Source organism: Plectrocnemia conspersa, unplaced genomic scaffold (assembly GCF_051122295.1).
Source record: "Plectrocnemia conspersa isolate PC_06_02 unplaced genomic scaffold, ASM5112229v1 ptg000004l, whole genome shotgun sequence".
NCBI lineage: Eukaryota > Metazoa > Arthropoda > Insecta > Trichoptera > Polycentropodidae > Plectrocnemia > Plectrocnemia conspersa.
In genome coordinates, this window is record NW_028277168.1 from 8,426,334 (window position 1) to 8,443,083 (window position 16,750).

Consider the following 16,750-nt stretch of genomic DNA (forward strand, 5'->3'; position numbering starts at 1 on the left):
TAATGTCTTATTATCTAAAAAATGTTGGAGAGCTCAAAGCATATACGTATTACATTGTGCGATATTCAGTGAATAAACTGAGTGCATAATATTTTTTTTACCGTTGTTCTTGAAGTGTGTCTCGAGCATTATCGTGGTGTAATATGACACCTTTTCTGTTATTAAGTAAGGACCACTTTATGATATACAGTTTGACCTAAATTTATCTGTTGAAAATTAACTTCATCTCGAAAATTCATCCATATGAACAATAAAACCATACTCATTTCAATCAATCGTATTTATTATCCATTAGGATATACATAGCTTATTCAACAATGCTTAAACATTAATCCCTGCCTTATTAATTATCATATTAATCAGGGATGTAATGCATAAAATGAATATATTTTCTCTGTATTTCTAAGGTAATTACGACGTGGTTCAAAGCATTGATTACGTATTCCTTTATTTCCAAGTGATTTTTTTTCTTCTGGACATTACGGGGGTTATTGTGGTGGTTCGGTCAGTGTCAGTCGTTGTTTATATTATACTATTGTCACGTTCATTCTTGTAATTATCGTGGTTATGCTATTTACTGCATGAGTATACGAAGAAGAACCCCCACAGTATCATATAATTGAAACATTTATCAAATGAATCACTATAAAGGGAAATGCTAATATTGTATATGAAATAAATATATGTACATTTTTAATTATTTTGAATACTTTGATCATTTTTATAGCTGTTATGTTAAATACAGTTTAGATACTATTTTATACTTATATTGGTATTTTGATTAAAAAAATATCATAAATTCCTTAAACAAATCATATAACATAATTTTAAAATTCATAATATTTGTACATTATGAAAATGAGTTAGTGCTAATTGGGTAATATAATTTAATATGGTATAATATATAACTCAATTTTGTTACAAAATATATACTGACATTATGAGCTCACATACTCCGCATGTTAGGTTATATCACATTATTTAACACGTAACCAACACTTTTTTCTAGAATCCCAAATAGATCTCACGATTATACAATTCCGGCTTAGTCATCGCAAAGAAAGGCACACTACACCTATGTCAGGGCTGATTCGCATACCGGATCATCTGTAGATATAAAAATCTCACTTTCGAACTACCATCTACATATTATGTCCAGTACTATGTAACAGCGTGATTAACGCTTGGGAATTTCTGAAGGCTCTAGTACAACATGCCCCTCATATCATATTTATATGTCTGTCGCGTATATGGCCACTGCGTGGCCGGGAATGACAAGTTGACCATCCGTCGGCCTTCTTGGCGGACGTTTTTAAGCCGATCGTTATTTATTTTTGGTTTAGTGTCGGTTAGTTAGATGGCGATTATGGGCGCTAACACCTTTCTATTGTTGATCCTGCTACACTTGGGCTGCTGCTTAGCAGCCCCTCCGAATAGAGACGTCATAGTATTCTCAGATAATACTAAGCGAAATGATGATAGTGACAATATCATAACCCCACCTGTATTGCCAGTGATCGCTCATTTGGAGAACGATCCTACCACCCTGTTGAGGCAAGATAAAAAACTGAAGACAGAAGGCAAAGAAGCTAAGCCTAGATTCTTTAATCCGGAGTTTGGCGTCGTTCCGAGTGAAAATGGAGGATTCACGGCGAGTTTCAGTCATGGTTTTAGCGGAACTGGTGGTCATAGTCAATCTGGAAGTCATTCTTTGACTGTTGGCGCTCAAAACAATGGATTTCAAGTGTCGCAGTCTTCAAGTCAAGCGTCTAGTTTTGGCGGTGGTAATCCTGGATACTTAGGGTATGTAAATGATAAACAGGAAAATATGTATTTAGATAAAATATCATATGATAAACAGGAAAAATATATACTAATTTAACATGTTTCATACCATACAATTTATGAGATATTTTAAGATTTAAACATATATATATATGATAATTGTTAAAATATGAGCCTCGTTAATGGCAAATACAGTTTTGATTAAACGAAAATTAAAGAAGAGCCATTTATTTTTTGCTTATTATTTTGATATTGTTATTATATGTTAAGAAGGAATGGAGTTTTAATTGGAATGTCCATTTATAAAAGGCGTTTTTATGTTTTTTTATAATCTATTAAATACTTTGACCAGGGGCTTCAAATATATTTATAATGCATTACATAACAATATGATATACAATTTAAAGATAATTCTAAAAAAGGTCAATCAAAGAAAATTTTGTACACAGACAATTAATTGTAAATAGGAATCTGTAAAATAGTTTACTAGTAAATATTATTAAATCATTACAACGCAATAAACATTTTTTTTTGTATAATCAGTAGCAATTTTTTTTTAAATATTTTGCTTATATATACCTTTCTAGACTTTTGAGAAGACAAAATTCCTCTTCGTTTTAAAGTAAGAATAACAATATTCCTATTAATCACAATAAGCTCCAAAGAAATAAAATGACAATGTTAATTTCTTTATTCTGTATAATTATTAAATACATTTTTTTTTATTAATTTAGAATCAATTTTGATAAGTTTAAAAAAAATACAATTTTGATTAACGTTATTCATTACAATATTCTTATATAATATATTATTTTTAAAACGCTATAATTTATGTTGTTGTAACCAAAATTATTATATCTGATGATTCTAATATTTTATCCAAATTAGAATATATTGCATAAAATAATTTAATTTATTTAATATCATTTATTGATATTTTTTGTATAATTCATATTATTTTAAATAGTATTACTAGATAGTAGAAAGCAGATAAAACAGATTTTTATTATAATATAAAGAATTATAGATATTCTGTTTCCGTGTTTTCTTAAGAATTTAAAATAAAATCTATAAATACAATTTAAAATTTATTACTCTCAAAAGTTTATTTTTATATAACATGTATTTTATTAACTTATTTTTATTTAACACGAGAAATTTCTATTTCTAATATATGAGTAAAAAGCCCATTTTTCTGAAAATAAATTTAATATTAAATTTATTTTCAGAAAAATGGGCTTATTAGTTTTATGGTTTTATATTTATAAAAAAATGGATTTTTAAAATATTTACCAGTAATAAAAATATAAAGTAGAAAAGTATTGTAATAATTAATATTTTAATTCTTAATGACGGAAAAATTGAACGATTAATATTTTTAAAATTAAATTCAGTAATTTTATTAATATATAATAATCTAATAATATTTTACTGACGAATTCTTTATTTTTATCAAATATATATTTTAATTTATTCTACTATTTTAAGAAGTATATGTGATTTTTTTATAAATCATATTTTTTATTTAGTTTTTACGAAGCCAAATTTCTGTTAATATATTTTACTAACCGAAAAAAGTTAAAAAAAAAAATTAAATTAAAAACAAAAAAAATATAGTTAAAAAACCGTATCTTTGATTATATTTGCTAAACTTATTTTATTCGATTACAATTTTTTTATGCCAAATGATTTTTGATTATTTTATAAATGTTTTTAACATTTTTTTGGCAGTTTATTATGTATTTCAACGCTTGATTTCAGTGTACAGAATGCCATTTCCAGTAAATATCTGTACAGATTTTTATTCTTATTCTTACTTATTGATTTGTTCTTTATTTACCTTTATTTCTATTCTTCAATTAACGTGGTTAAGAAATACATTTTTTTTAAAACAAATAAAAAATATTGGATTCCGTACATAAAGCGAAGTGATTACACGCGTTCCACTTCTCGCATTTCACCTACATCTGGAACATCTCCCACTGACCATGCTGTGTGTCTTGAGTTTTTTTTTGGAGGGCACGCGTGTCGCTGAAGATTTTGCTCGTTTGCTTTATAATTTAAATACACGTGAATATTATTCGGTCGTTTTATTACGTATCTACCGCGTAAATCGAGGGATGATTGCATTTAAAACATATCCGGGCAATAATTTATTATATACTTTAAATAATAAGATCATTATATTTATATACAATTTTAATGGTTTTAAATGTTAAAAAAAAAGCTTCCCAATATTTTTAATGTGGCCAAATAATGGTGTAATATGTATTTTATTTTTATCTTAATTTACTTATGATACATATATATCATTATATACATCTAAATAATAAATTATATTAACCCATCTAATTTATCCTCCAAATTTTTATCATTATCATTAGTTTAGTTTGTACTAAATATTAATTTATATTATAATTCTTTCAACCAATCATTTATCATAACTAATTCATTGTTTATTTTATAATTAAACTTACACAATAAATTAATGTATTAATCACAAATATACGTTCACAGTATAATTTATACAAAAACATATAAATTTATATTAATTAAATCTTCTTAACTATATAATATCTGACCTTTTACTTCATATCTTTAAATACTTATATATACATTTTACCGTCTAACTACTGACCGTTTAGTAAATTTATTTACTAAAACTTAGCAAAATAAATGACTCAATATTCAGAGCATTACTAAAAACAATTATCATTAAAATATAGTTTTGCATCTTATATATAATTGTTCTAAGCCTCTAGATTAATTGGTTTTATGACACTTTTTTGTAACTCTTATATTTTTATAATTTATCATAGTATTTTAATCAATGTAATATTAAAATAGTAAAATAGTTACAAACATAATTATGATATATTACAAAAAATCCAAAAATCGAAAGCTTAAGAAGGGGGGGGGGGAGGAGAAATAAAAAAAAGAGCAGACTTGCTATTGGTGACCAAACTATTGGTGACCAAAGACGTATCTGGTTATTAACTATTTAAATACTGGACAGTAAAATATTTATTTTTATTTTTAGAATTAATTATATAATAGAACCAAATTATATTAAGTAGACCTTGCGGATGTGTTAAGTGAGTCGTACACGTGTTTTAAATTGAAATAAAAATTTACTCAAGTTTGGACCATTTTTTATTATTTTAAATCTCTTAGGAATTTCGTGTCGAATTAACTATCATTAAAACAGATTGGTTTTGTTAAGTATAATCAAACATGCGTTTAATTAATTACATCAAAATATGTTTATTTATAGGTAACCGGTTTCATAATTTCTTGAGGTCACTCACTTGAAGATTATTGGCCTCTAGTATAAAGTAGCAAATATACTTGAATATCCTAAATTTTATTTTATTTTACAGTTCGCTATCTGGAAGTCAGTCGAACAGCCAATCGTCTAACTTCAACGGTGGCTTATCGGGAATTTCCTCGTCGTCTTCCGCAGCGTCTTCAAACAGCTTGTCTGGGAACGCGTTTGGTCAAGGTTTTTCCAACAGCAATGCTCAAAGTCAAAGTGCAGCCGCCTCCTTCGGCCTCAACGGAGCATCGTCCGCTTTTGGCCAAGGCTCAGGCTACGCGGCTTCATATCCGAACGGCCAGACAATAGCCAATGGTCATGGATCGTCTGCCACTTTTGGGAATGGCGCAACGGCATTTGGCTCTGGAAACGGATTCGCTGTAAATGGAAACGGATTCGGAGGCACTGGAGCCACTAGCCAGTCTTTGGCTGGAGTCCAGACTGGAAGAGGACCTCTAACTAGCTTCGGACAATCATCTGGATTCGGAGCTCAAGGGTTTTCTAATCCCGGTGGCGACAGATTCGCTTTCAGCGGCGGGCAAACCGGTTCAGACTTCAGTTTCCCTGGACCTGTTTCAAACAGGTATCCTAGGGTTAATTATAGACAATATCCGCAGAACGTCTGGCAGCCCAATTATAGGCAATACAGAAGAAGAAAGCCTGCTCAATATGATATAATAAGAATAGAAATATAAAATATTGATTAATAATATTTATTTTAATTTATTGAAATTAATAAATAACATTAAAAATATTATGAGATTTTATTTATATATTAAAAAACATCGATTATTTCATTCGAATGATATAAATTAATATTTGAACGAAAATAAAAATTATATCGACATCTATTGATAAATAAGAAAACATTGATTGCATACAACTTTTATACATTTATTATACTAGTAATTATTTTATAAGCAATAATTATTATTTAATATGTTTTTATATTGATAAAATATAGATATATGTATACGTACAATATTTATTTTAACTGTAATTTTATGCATTTATTATTTTTGTGTTATTCATTGCTTACCGAAATATTTATATAAATATATTATTAATCCACGTTTTTTATGATTAATATAAATGACTATATTTTGCTTTTATTGGCTAAAATTAAAAAAAAGCAATCATTCATAAACTATAAATTTATCATTTATATAATAGTTTCTCAGAAAAATAAGAATAATTTATTCCCATTCGCATAAATATGTTTTGATACCATTTAACTGCATATATAAAAAAATAGAAACGCTAGTTTTTAGTCACGTTTCTAGCGAATCACGTTCTCGGATAATAATTGCCAGGATGTGTAATTTTTCATCTTATGTTCGCTTGTGTTGGAGTATTATTATTTTTATTTTTGTATGAGATCTTATATGCGCATAATGCACAAATAAGTTTATGTGTTTCCATGTGTAATAAAATAAATTATAATTAGTTTGACAGAAAATTATTCATGTAATAATCATTATCCTATAATGTACATATTTATTTTAAATCATACCTTAAAATTTTTTTATTATCTTAATGTGATTTTTTTCTTTCAAGTTTGACCACGGTTTACGAGATACGAAAAACAACCTTTACCATTTAATTGGCAATTTATTTTAGCCAAAAAATAATTAAATTTGCTTGAAATATAAACTGAATACGCATATATATAATTAAAGGATCAAGTTCTGATACGTATAAAAAATTAAAGGCACAACTTGCATAGATTGACAACAGTTTGATATTTAAAAAAATATTGTTGGTGTTATATACATATATGGTCGTATTCGAGGGTGACTCGCTCACCAACGAACATATGGTCAGCAACAAACGCTTAATAGTTTTAGACGGTAAGACGAAAAAAATATGCTATTTTTATTTCATCACACATTATAAATAGGGAAAATCATTTGTTCCATAATCATATTAAACTTTGTACCAAACGGTCAGACATAATATTGATAATATCGATCTTTAACTGAGCCGCAGTTATGTCGAGAGATAATTTTATAAATGATTTTCGTAACTAGTTTACTATATGTATTAAATATATTTGGAAATTCTATTACTGAATATAAAAATCATTGTATAAATTTAAATAATTAGTTAAAACGATGAGACTTATAATATACTATTTGATCCTATTGTATATTTAAATTCATTTATAGTAGTAAAGTTATTATGGTCCCCCTCAACTTTTTTATTTTACGAAGGGTAAAATTAAGTTAACCGTGTGAACGCAGACGAGCTAATCATGACAAATGATACTACAAGCACGAGTGGATCAACAACAACACAATTCCGCGAATGTGGCTCGGCGAAATTAAAATCACAAAAAATAATAGCACACATTCAACAAATGATTTATGACTATTTTTTTTCTTCGTGAAACCTTAATCTCATGACCTTCGCATCGGAGCATCGTGAATTGTGTATAACGAGTACGTGTGTATAGATAGCAAACCTAATGATGTGCATAGAAAACGTGTTTTGGTACTCGCGCCCAGGTTCTTTCTCGCTGGAAAAAAGAGCATCGTGATCGCCGAATAAAATGTCGATTTTTGTTTACAGTTTGCATCGGTCGTTTTATTTCGTTTTTCGTCCTTATTCTCGGCTGATCATTTTATATGAAAATATTATATATAAACTGCGAGTGAGTTGTTGTCGGTTTAGTCTGCTCAACATCGAGTCCTGGCAAACATGGCGCGCGTTCAATTGTTATTAATTTTTATGTATTTCGCCTGTGTGCTTTCTCAAGAAGAAGACACGCAGATAACCAGGGTGAAGCCTTTGAGCGACGAAGAAAAGCTCCTCCCAGCTCCGAGGGAAAAGACCAGAAGCATTTATTTGGTTAATTTGGTTCCGATTCCAAATTCTGATCAAAACTCAAAGGAGGAAAGTACCTCGGAGGATAATGGCAACGAGTTGAAAGACGCTGGGAGGCAGAGCAGTCCGAGGAGAGGTCATCCCACATTGTTCCTTTTGCAAAAAGTCAACGACGATGGTCGGCTACCAGATGGTATTTATTACAGACCCAACGAGGATGAGACTGAAACTCCGAAGCCGGCGTTTGTCAAGGTAAAGAATTAATATACAGGAGCTTCATTTCTTTTGAAATGAATCAAGATTCGAGAAAGTCGAATTAAATTTATTTTAAAACGACATAAAACTGATGTATATAACATATATTTATATTTAGAGATGATGTTGATTCAAGATTCAGTTTTAGTGTCAATATTAGTAGAAACTATTTCTTTAAATACGTAAATCTACGATTAGTTACATACATTTTTATATTAGCAATGTCATCATTCTTTTTAAACTTACTAACAAACTAGTACTAGGATAGAAGTTACTCATTTACTCGAACCATCATTAGAGAGATAAATGTTTTCTTCTCTCTTATATTTATATTGATAACATATAATTGATAAAAAATAATGCTTCTCTTCAACTCTTTAGTGATGGTTTACATATTATTAATTAAAGTTTGTGTGTCGATTGTGCCGAGAGTTGTATATGCTTTGCCTTGACTATACGAAAGTACTCCTAATAACATAAAATGTTTCCAAAGCTTATACTTATTTTTGTTGGGTAAACATTTGATATTATAATTACCTGGTTACTTAAGGAGAAAATCGAATTTCTCTTTTTTTAATCATTTGCACATGAAGGGTGGTTAGCTTATAACAAAAATATGTTATGTTGTTTATTTATGGGGCGTTTAGTGCGATATTCAATTTTCTGTCTAATATGCTTGACCAGACGCTCCCACTTTTTTCGGAGACGCAGGTATCACAGCAGTAATCGCCTGGGCTTAGATCATTAAACTTCTCAAACGGTTCATCTTTTAAGATGGTTTATGTTGCTGATGTTTGTATTACAAATTATATTTGCTATGATCAATGAGACAGTTTTATGTTTTGATGATTAAGCTTGCAAAAAAAAACAGTTTTTTTTACATTGTTTTTTTTTTGGTAATTTGAGAAGTACCTTCTAGAGTCCATTTATAAAAAAACTAACGCATTCATCAAACAAAATATAAAATAAAAAGATAAATCAAATCTTAATGATTTGAATTGGAGGCATTATGCTAAACCGTGTCCAACGCCTTTTCTATATCTAATAAGAACATTCCCGGGTCTCTTTCAATATTTTGAAACATATTCTACAACTCTTGTCAATTGGTGATTTATAGTGTCTTTACTTAAAGCCCAAGTGAACTTCTATAAATATAATTTATATATGCGGTTGCGCTTTTTTAGAATCAGTCGTTCGAAGACTTAGGCAAGCTTACTACGAATCGACACAGACGACAACTTCACAAGTCCGGAGAAAAGGAGCCGCTTTTACTTAAATTGTAAGCTTTGGCTTATCCGAGTAGTACCTTGAATCACCAGGAGTTTTTTGAAACTTCAGTTATAGATAATTAAAATTAAACTAGTGGCTTTTTATTTATTTATTATCTTGTCAATGAAGTAAAATAATCTTGCTGTAGCTCGCATCATCTCTTGAATTGAAAACATTCGGTATAGAAATTAGATATTTATACGTCTTTTCGATTTTTAATAAGAAAATTCCTTTCTCTTTTAATAATGTTGAATTTTTGTGAGACATTCTCTAGTCAATTAGTATTTTTACCTAAAGCCAAATTGAAATTAAAATTGTATTTTCTATATGCGGTTACAGATTTTTTAGAATCAGTTGTTCAAAGACTTTATAGAAGACTTCTCTTAAGATAACTTTTACTGTTCTCTGTATTGGGATTATGTTATCGGTTTATTTTTAAACTAAGCAAATAAGTTTTACCTTTCTCTCGCAAACCGATAGAAAGCTTCCTTTGTGTTTTAATGTGACATTACATAGGTAAATTGTTTTAGCAAAACAAACACATAAACCTTTTTCTTCATTTATACTGTTAACCTAAAACATTTATATGAGCATTAAATAAACACACTTGGAATATTTTACAGTAGATATATTTATTACTAATGAAAATTTACAATGAATTTTATGTTTAAAAGCCACATTATTTTGGCAATCAACGAACAAAGATTTCGTGCATTTTTGCTACAAAGATAACTGGAATTATTTTAAAATTACACACTAATGTCATATACAACATAATGTAAAGAAAATATATTTATATTTTATTGCCACAAATAATCATATTTATATGTATGTATGTGCAATTTACAATGATTTTAACAGATAACGATTTTAATTTATTAGTAAAAATCGACTATAAAATATTTATATTATATAATAAAACTATATACATATAATATAATTAATAAATAAATGTAAGGAATATTTTTTTAATTATTTATTGCATATCCAATATATTAATAACTGATTGATTTGGTTAGTGACTTCGCAACTGTCAAATTAAAGTTTATTTTAACTAGTAGAAATATATAGCTACCGGTGAATATAATTTCACTGAAACGCAAGTAAAAAATATAACTTCACTGGTATTAAACATTCATAATAAATGTGCTTAAGAAATATTTTATGAATATATTACAATGAATTATTTATTGTTATATATTCATAAATATATGTTTTAAAAATATTTAAAATATCAACGTAACATAAGCTATGTATGTAAATATAAGTAGACCAATTTCGAGTATCGTATTCTAAGCGGATAGTTGGAGAGAAATTTGATTTTCTAGATGGAGAGCAAGGTCGTAAAATAAACTATAATAAGACTACTCTCTTTAATCTTACGATCGAATCGTATTGGTTCAGATTTTATAATTAAAAAGAACTTTTAATATTTAATGTATGTTTTTCAGGATCTGAATGATCTACAATCCTACCTGTTCGCAAGAGGGCCTTACAAACAACCTGGCAGACAGTGATTAAGGGGTAATAATTTAAGATATGCCTCTTATTTCCTAGTGACGTATAACTTTTTTTGCATATTTTAGACGCTGATTTAATAAAACCCAGGTCACGATTAAGACCTCACGAGGTGACCCAAGCGACTCATCATCGCCGGTTGAACTTGATTCGCAAACTAACATTGACTTTATAGTTCGCATATAAGGAAATGTGTGCTAATATTTGTAAATATTGTATTTAATAAATTGTATATTTCAACTGTGGCTTTTTATTGATTATATTATATGCGCTTGGTGCATTACGATATCTGAAAAAATAAATATGATGTCATGTAGTGATTCATATAGTGTCTATGCAAAAATGATCTAATGATGACTTATCGGAAGAATCGAGTTTAGATAGAAAGATGAGACAGAATAGAGGAGATAATCAATCAACTATTATAGGTATTGATGTGAAATTGTAAAATTCCATTTAAGGTATTGGAAGAAAATGTGTGTCGATTCAAAGAAGAATTGGGACACACGTAAAACGATTTGTAAAAGTTTATGAATATGTTACTCGTTTCTCATTTTAATTGAAATATATTACACAGTTTAGTTAAAAATAACCTACATCAGGATTATCAATTAATGTTTTTAATATGTAAAATTGTAGTTCTTACTCGAATAATAATTCATTAAAAAACTCAATTATTTTTTTGTTCTAGTTCTTAATTTGAGGATTAGATATTAACAGAAATATATATGATACTAACACACTACCTAATTTTTCGTTGAATCATATAAAGAGATCATTGGGAAATTGCAGTTTAAGGTGCTCCGAAACTCATTTAAAATTCTCATTTTTGCTGTAACAAAGCTTCGAAAGATGTATCAAAAACGTCGTGGTACCCTTTGTGGAGCATGAGTGGACAAGAAAACAGGCATACATAAAATTTAAACGGCATCTGAAGCCGGTTTAAAGAGGATATTATTTGTGAGGCCAGAGTGCACCTATGTGTGTGACTGCAGACGAGAGCAGCTCTGCAGTACCCGTGGAAGTGATGAGATTGCTGAGATTGCAACAGAATCCGCTCGTTTAGTTCCGTTCGGTGTTTCTGCCGATTCTCTATGCCAGAAGCTTTCAATTCGAATAATACTATGATTTTTAAATTATAACATTTGTAATTAAATCTATATTGAATACAGCTGATTATATAAAATGATAAAACATAATATTAAGCGAAAGAACAGATTAGAAATAAGATAAGAAGATTGAAACCACAACTGTAGATATACTAAACAAAATAATATAAAATTATCATAAATGGTTTAATTTATTATAAAAGTTATCATTTACACTTATTTTAACGTATGATTTTAATCTTACATATTTATAATTGTTCTAAGCCGCTTCCACTTCCGCTTCCGGACGCGCATTACTTAAAATGAAACATTCTATGCTCAATTTTTTATTTTGTAAATCGTATCGCTTTGTATGAACGGTGTATAATAATACAGGTAAACAAAGGAAATATATTAAATTATAATTAATAAAAATAAAAATAGAGTTCGCTCGATGATTTTCTAGCTTCCGCTATTGTATTCTTTTGTTGTCAACCAATAAAAAATAAGCATTCAAATATAAAACAAGATGGCCGACATCAACGTGACAACGGTTTCAATAATTTTGTTACGCCACAATAATTTTCACTGAATATAAATATTCGGATTGAAAATTAACTAGGTATGTTATAACTATAAAAATTAAATATGTACATAATGTGTGTGAGGATTAGAAGAATACATTGTTAAAATATATAAACAAGTATTTTTTTATGTTTTTGTGTGTTATCAATTTTGTATTGTAATTTGTTTTAGAATTGAAATACATACATATTAACATAAAAAAGTAAATTTTACGATATTTAAAATAAAACATCATAATTATTTTTTATGATATAAACTTTTACATGAGCCACTTTTTAAGTGGCAAAAAAAGTGTTAATGATAGTTTTAGTCAGATAATAATATCAACTTTTTATATTTTTAATTACACCGGCAATGCTGCACAACATCCTCATAAATTAATCAAAAAAAGTTAAGTACAAAATTTTATCGCATGAATGTTTTTGATGAAGGTGGAATAAGTCCATTTGTAATAATCATAACTGATGAGTTTACTGTCTTACATACCTCCTATTCACCATGTTTACTTCACTATGCTAAGTGTAAAAGAGAAATAAAGTTGTTAATAGTAGTTATCTTAACATAGTAATTTACTTTTCATTTCTGTTTATTTATTAATTCATTAAATTATAACTTAAATAATTTCTTAATGAATCTGATTGTTTGTTTACTTAGATCATCATTTTAAATATATTTTTTACTTAAAAAAATACATTTCAGAAATGCCAATTAAATTAGAATATAAATTTTAAATTGATATTTTTTATATTTTTCATAATGTTTTTTATTGAAAGTGGCGTAAGTCCATTTGTAGCTTTATTCTCTTGAACATTTTTAATACTTATTTAACAAGTTTATAATTTTAAAACCATTACCCGAATTGCTTACCATTAAACGCAAACCCATAAATATATCAATATATAAATAAATGCACTTATACCACTTTTAAGACAACGGCTCATATATTCCTTTCAACAATCTAAAACTCCATATTATATATTTTCCTTGATTTTCTGGTACAAAAATAAGTTAAAAAAATAAAAACGATTAGAATATAAAGACATCTTATGAACCTAGCTTTAAAATTTCAGAATCTTTGATGGCTGTTTTTTGGCACTTTTTTGAAGTTTAATTAAATAAATAAGAGTATGAAATATTAAAATGGTTAGCACATTAAATATGTATCTATAAAAATATCTAAAGTATATTCAGTAAATTAGGATTTAAAATAAGAGTAAAAATATAAATAGGATTCAAAGACTGTAGAATATATTGTAAGATTCCTGAAAAATATATAGACACTCTGGATTGATAGGATAGAAACTTAAAAATCAACGGTTTTATAGATATTCTTATATATATCTAAAGGATGTTTTCTGTCTTTAAAGAGAAAAGTTAACCAATATCCAACCAAAATCTCTATGGATCGTATTTGTGTTTTTTTAAGGAGCGTTGCAATATAATTCATTTTATTCTACTTTTTGAAGCTAAGGGGTGGTGTCGACACCGATGTTTAAAGATTTCCATTAAATGTGTGTATATGGGTGCATGTTTGAGCTGACATATAGTTTTTGTCATTATAATACATTGGGAAAACCTCTCTAAATATTATGGACTGATTTATAATGAATAATACAAAAGCTTGCTTTAAAGCATTTAAATGCAGTAATAGTTAGATATTCTTGATTTGTGTGATATTATTATACAATAAAATATTTATTGAGTTACTCTTTTATCACTTCTGACAACCAAACCGTTCCATAAACTAGCAGGGCATTTTAAAATGGAAGTACAAAACATTACTATTTTTTGCCATTACACATTCGATTAGTCTCGCTTCGAATTGCGATTGAGTTTAATACTTCTGATTTGTACAAAAACCTGTGTAGCGGTCAACGCCACTGGAATTCTTCATGTTTTACGGTCTCGTCTGCCCATTGCTGGCCAGTATAGATAAAGCCTTTGCGGAGAAGCCTTCCACTTGGCAAAAGCACCGGACGTTTGCTATAACTCCGATACCCACATAAAGCATCAGTCATGAATAAATTTTTGATTGCCGCCTTAGGGATCGTTTTAACTTTGGTCATCGTTGGTGAGTACCGTTATTTTATGTAAAAAATAAGTGTTACAAAATTACCGTATTTTTTAAATTGAATTTCAGACGCTTATCCAATTAGTGGTAGGCAATTTTTGCCAAGAAAACCAGGATATGTGCCTGTTTACATCAGGAATGGCGATACTCCCTTGGAAGAAATAAATCTAGATCTGGCCGAAGCTTTTCACGCCATCCCTTCTGGAAGAAGCGCTGGAAGACTCAATAAATCACCACGATTGGAAGAGGAAGAAAAGAAAGAAGTGAAGCCTATTCAAGCGGATGTAATTGAAGAAAAAAAAGAAGATAAAGAAGTTGTGGCTGATGTGCACGAACCAATCACAGAGTTGAAAATAAACGAAGAAGTCAAAGCAGAGCAGGTTGAAGAAGATAAAAAAGTAGATCCTGTGTTGGACGAAAAAGTAAACGACGTCACCGTCCAATGAGTAATTAACTATTAGTAATTATATTTATTAGTGATATTTATTTTTTAACACAGAATTATTAACAACGATGGAATAAAAGTTTTTTGAAAAAGTACAAATGTTTTATTATATCGTCATAAAAATAAATATAAAATATTTTATACATATATTAAAAATAAAATGAATAATATTTTAGTGCTTCTTTTCAAAATTCTGCAAAAATACATATATTAGATATTTGCTTATATTATAATATTATTATTATTTTAATTGATAATATTCACCGTTTTTGCAGTATAAATTAAATGGTTGCGAATATCTTCCTTAGTTTCTTTAACCATACTAAATAACATACTCTCATTGTTTTGTAATAGTACATGCGGATGATCAAACTCAGAAATCCTGCCAGCATCCATAACCATAATCTGAAAATAATAAATATAATTTAGTGAAAACTAGCTGTCGGTACCTCACTATCGTGAGGTACCGATAGCTAGCGAGTGTGCGAATACCGGACCCTCAACTTTTTGGGTTTTAAATATAATTTTTGCTTCGTTCTGATTTTTTAAAATATTTTTTTAAATTTAATGGTTCAAATTGGACATTACTATTTAGGATTTTCAATGATAGACAAAATAGTTCAATCTATAAAAAACTACTTAACATTTTCAATTCATTTGAAAATAGGTTTACAACTTGACTAAATATTTCCAGAAGAAAACATTTTATATTATTTATTAGATTTACAACGTTAGATTTTATCGTTATATTGAAACTTAGATATTTAATGATAAATCTAAATATTGTATATCATTTATGAATAGGTTTAAAACTTGGCTAGATAATAATAAATTAAAAATTGTACTATGAAATTTCAATACAGCGAAGCTCACGAAACCAATGAATAAATTTTGGTGTACTGAAAATTCGTTATATTGAATGTAGGGAAGATCATATATTTTTATTTTATTTTAAATTACTATATTACTACAGCATCAAAATAACCTCTTATAAGGTTGACAGATCGTTTTTTGTCCTTGTTTAAGGAAAATGTATGAAACACAATAAAATTTGTGAAAAAAATGTTTTATAAAAAAAGTTTGAGGGTCAGCGAAACACCTGTAAATATTGCTTTTGAACACATCTGTCACACACCAAGTCAAGAACGAACTGAATGTGGAGAAATATTGTGTAAAGTTGCAACGTCATTCTTAAATTCGGATCAAAATATTTCGTTATACTGAGATTAGTCTTCGTTATAATGAAAACATTTTGTATGCAAGTTTTTAGGGGACAAATTAAAGATTCATTATACTGGGAATTTTGTTATTTCGGTATTCGTTACAAAGAGATTTCGTTGTATTATTTTTTAAAATAGGTTTGTAGCTTTACTAAATATTAATAAAACAAAAAATATTAAAATGTTTTCAACATAAAAAATATTATTGAAACGTAACATTTTGTATCATTTAAAAGTAGGTTTACAGTTTAATAAATAATAATAATAAATAGCATCGGCTACACATCCGCTCAAAAATATTACTGATATGAAAAAATATTTTGTTACACCTTACTAACGCAACAACACAATCGATCATATATATTGTAGTTG

The 16,750-nt window shown here is 28.2% G+C and overlaps 4 protein-coding genes across 9 annotated transcripts in view; 3 read left to right on the forward strand and 1 right to left on the reverse strand.

Moving 5' to 3' along the window:
- The first annotated feature begins 1,238 nt into the window (after nucleotides 1-1,238).
- LOC148235831 (uncharacterized) lies at nucleotides 1,239-5,798 on the forward strand. Its single transcript, XM_088183887.1, has 2 exons — nucleotides 1,239-1,803; nucleotides 5,166-5,798. The coding sequence occupies exons 1-2, from the start codon at nucleotides 1,358-1,360 to the stop codon at nucleotides 5,794-5,796; spliced, it is 1,077 nt and encodes a 358-aa protein (XP_088040013.1). The 5' UTR covers nucleotides 1,239-1,357; the 3' UTR covers nucleotides 5,797-5,798.
- Nucleotides 5,799-7,753: 1,955 nt separating this feature from the next.
- Nucleotides 7,754-11,209, forward strand: LOC148235832 (uncharacterized). Of its 2 annotated transcripts, XM_088184751.1 has the most exons (3): nucleotides 7,755-8,179; nucleotides 10,903-10,975; nucleotides 11,038-11,209. In XM_088184751.1, exons 1-2 carry the CDS (start codon nucleotides 7,802-7,804, stop codon nucleotides 10,966-10,968), a joined length of 444 nt encoding a protein of 147 aa, XP_088040877.1. In that variant the 5' UTR covers nucleotides 7,755-7,801; the 3' UTR covers nucleotides 10,969-10,975; nucleotides 11,038-11,209. The 2 variants fall into 2 exon arrangements, with proteins under 2 accessions (XP_088040876.1, XP_088040877.1); XM_088184750.1 differs by lacking the exons at nucleotides 10,903-10,975; nucleotides 11,038-11,209 and adding an exon at nucleotides 9,367-9,511 and having other exon boundaries at nucleotides 7,754-8,179.
- Nucleotides 11,210-14,567: 3,358 nt separating this feature from the next.
- Nucleotides 14,568-15,251, forward strand: LOC148235833 (uncharacterized). The gene is made up of 2 exons (XM_088183889.1): nucleotides 14,568-14,713; nucleotides 14,783-15,251. The coding sequence occupies exons 1-2, from the start codon at nucleotides 14,659-14,661 to the stop codon at nucleotides 15,157-15,159; spliced, it is 432 nt and encodes a 143-aa protein (XP_088040015.1). The 5' UTR covers nucleotides 14,568-14,658; the 3' UTR covers nucleotides 15,160-15,251.
- The window catches only part of LOC148235834 (putative multidrug resistance-associated protein lethal(2)03659), a 32,438-nt gene continuing 30,878 nt past the window's right edge, over nucleotides 15,191-16,750 (reverse strand). For all 5 annotated transcript variants that reach the window (XM_088183880.1, XM_088183883.1, XM_088183884.1 and 2 more), the window contains exons 23-24: nucleotides 15,423-15,563; nucleotides 15,191-15,351 (exon numbers count right to left, since the gene is read on the reverse strand). In XM_088183880.1, the coding sequence (XP_088040006.1) occupies nucleotides 15,331-15,351; nucleotides 15,423-15,563 (162 nt within the window). In that variant the 3' untranslated portion in view covers nucleotides 15,191-15,330. The remainder of the gene's footprint in view (nucleotides 15,352-15,422; nucleotides 15,564-16,750) is intronic.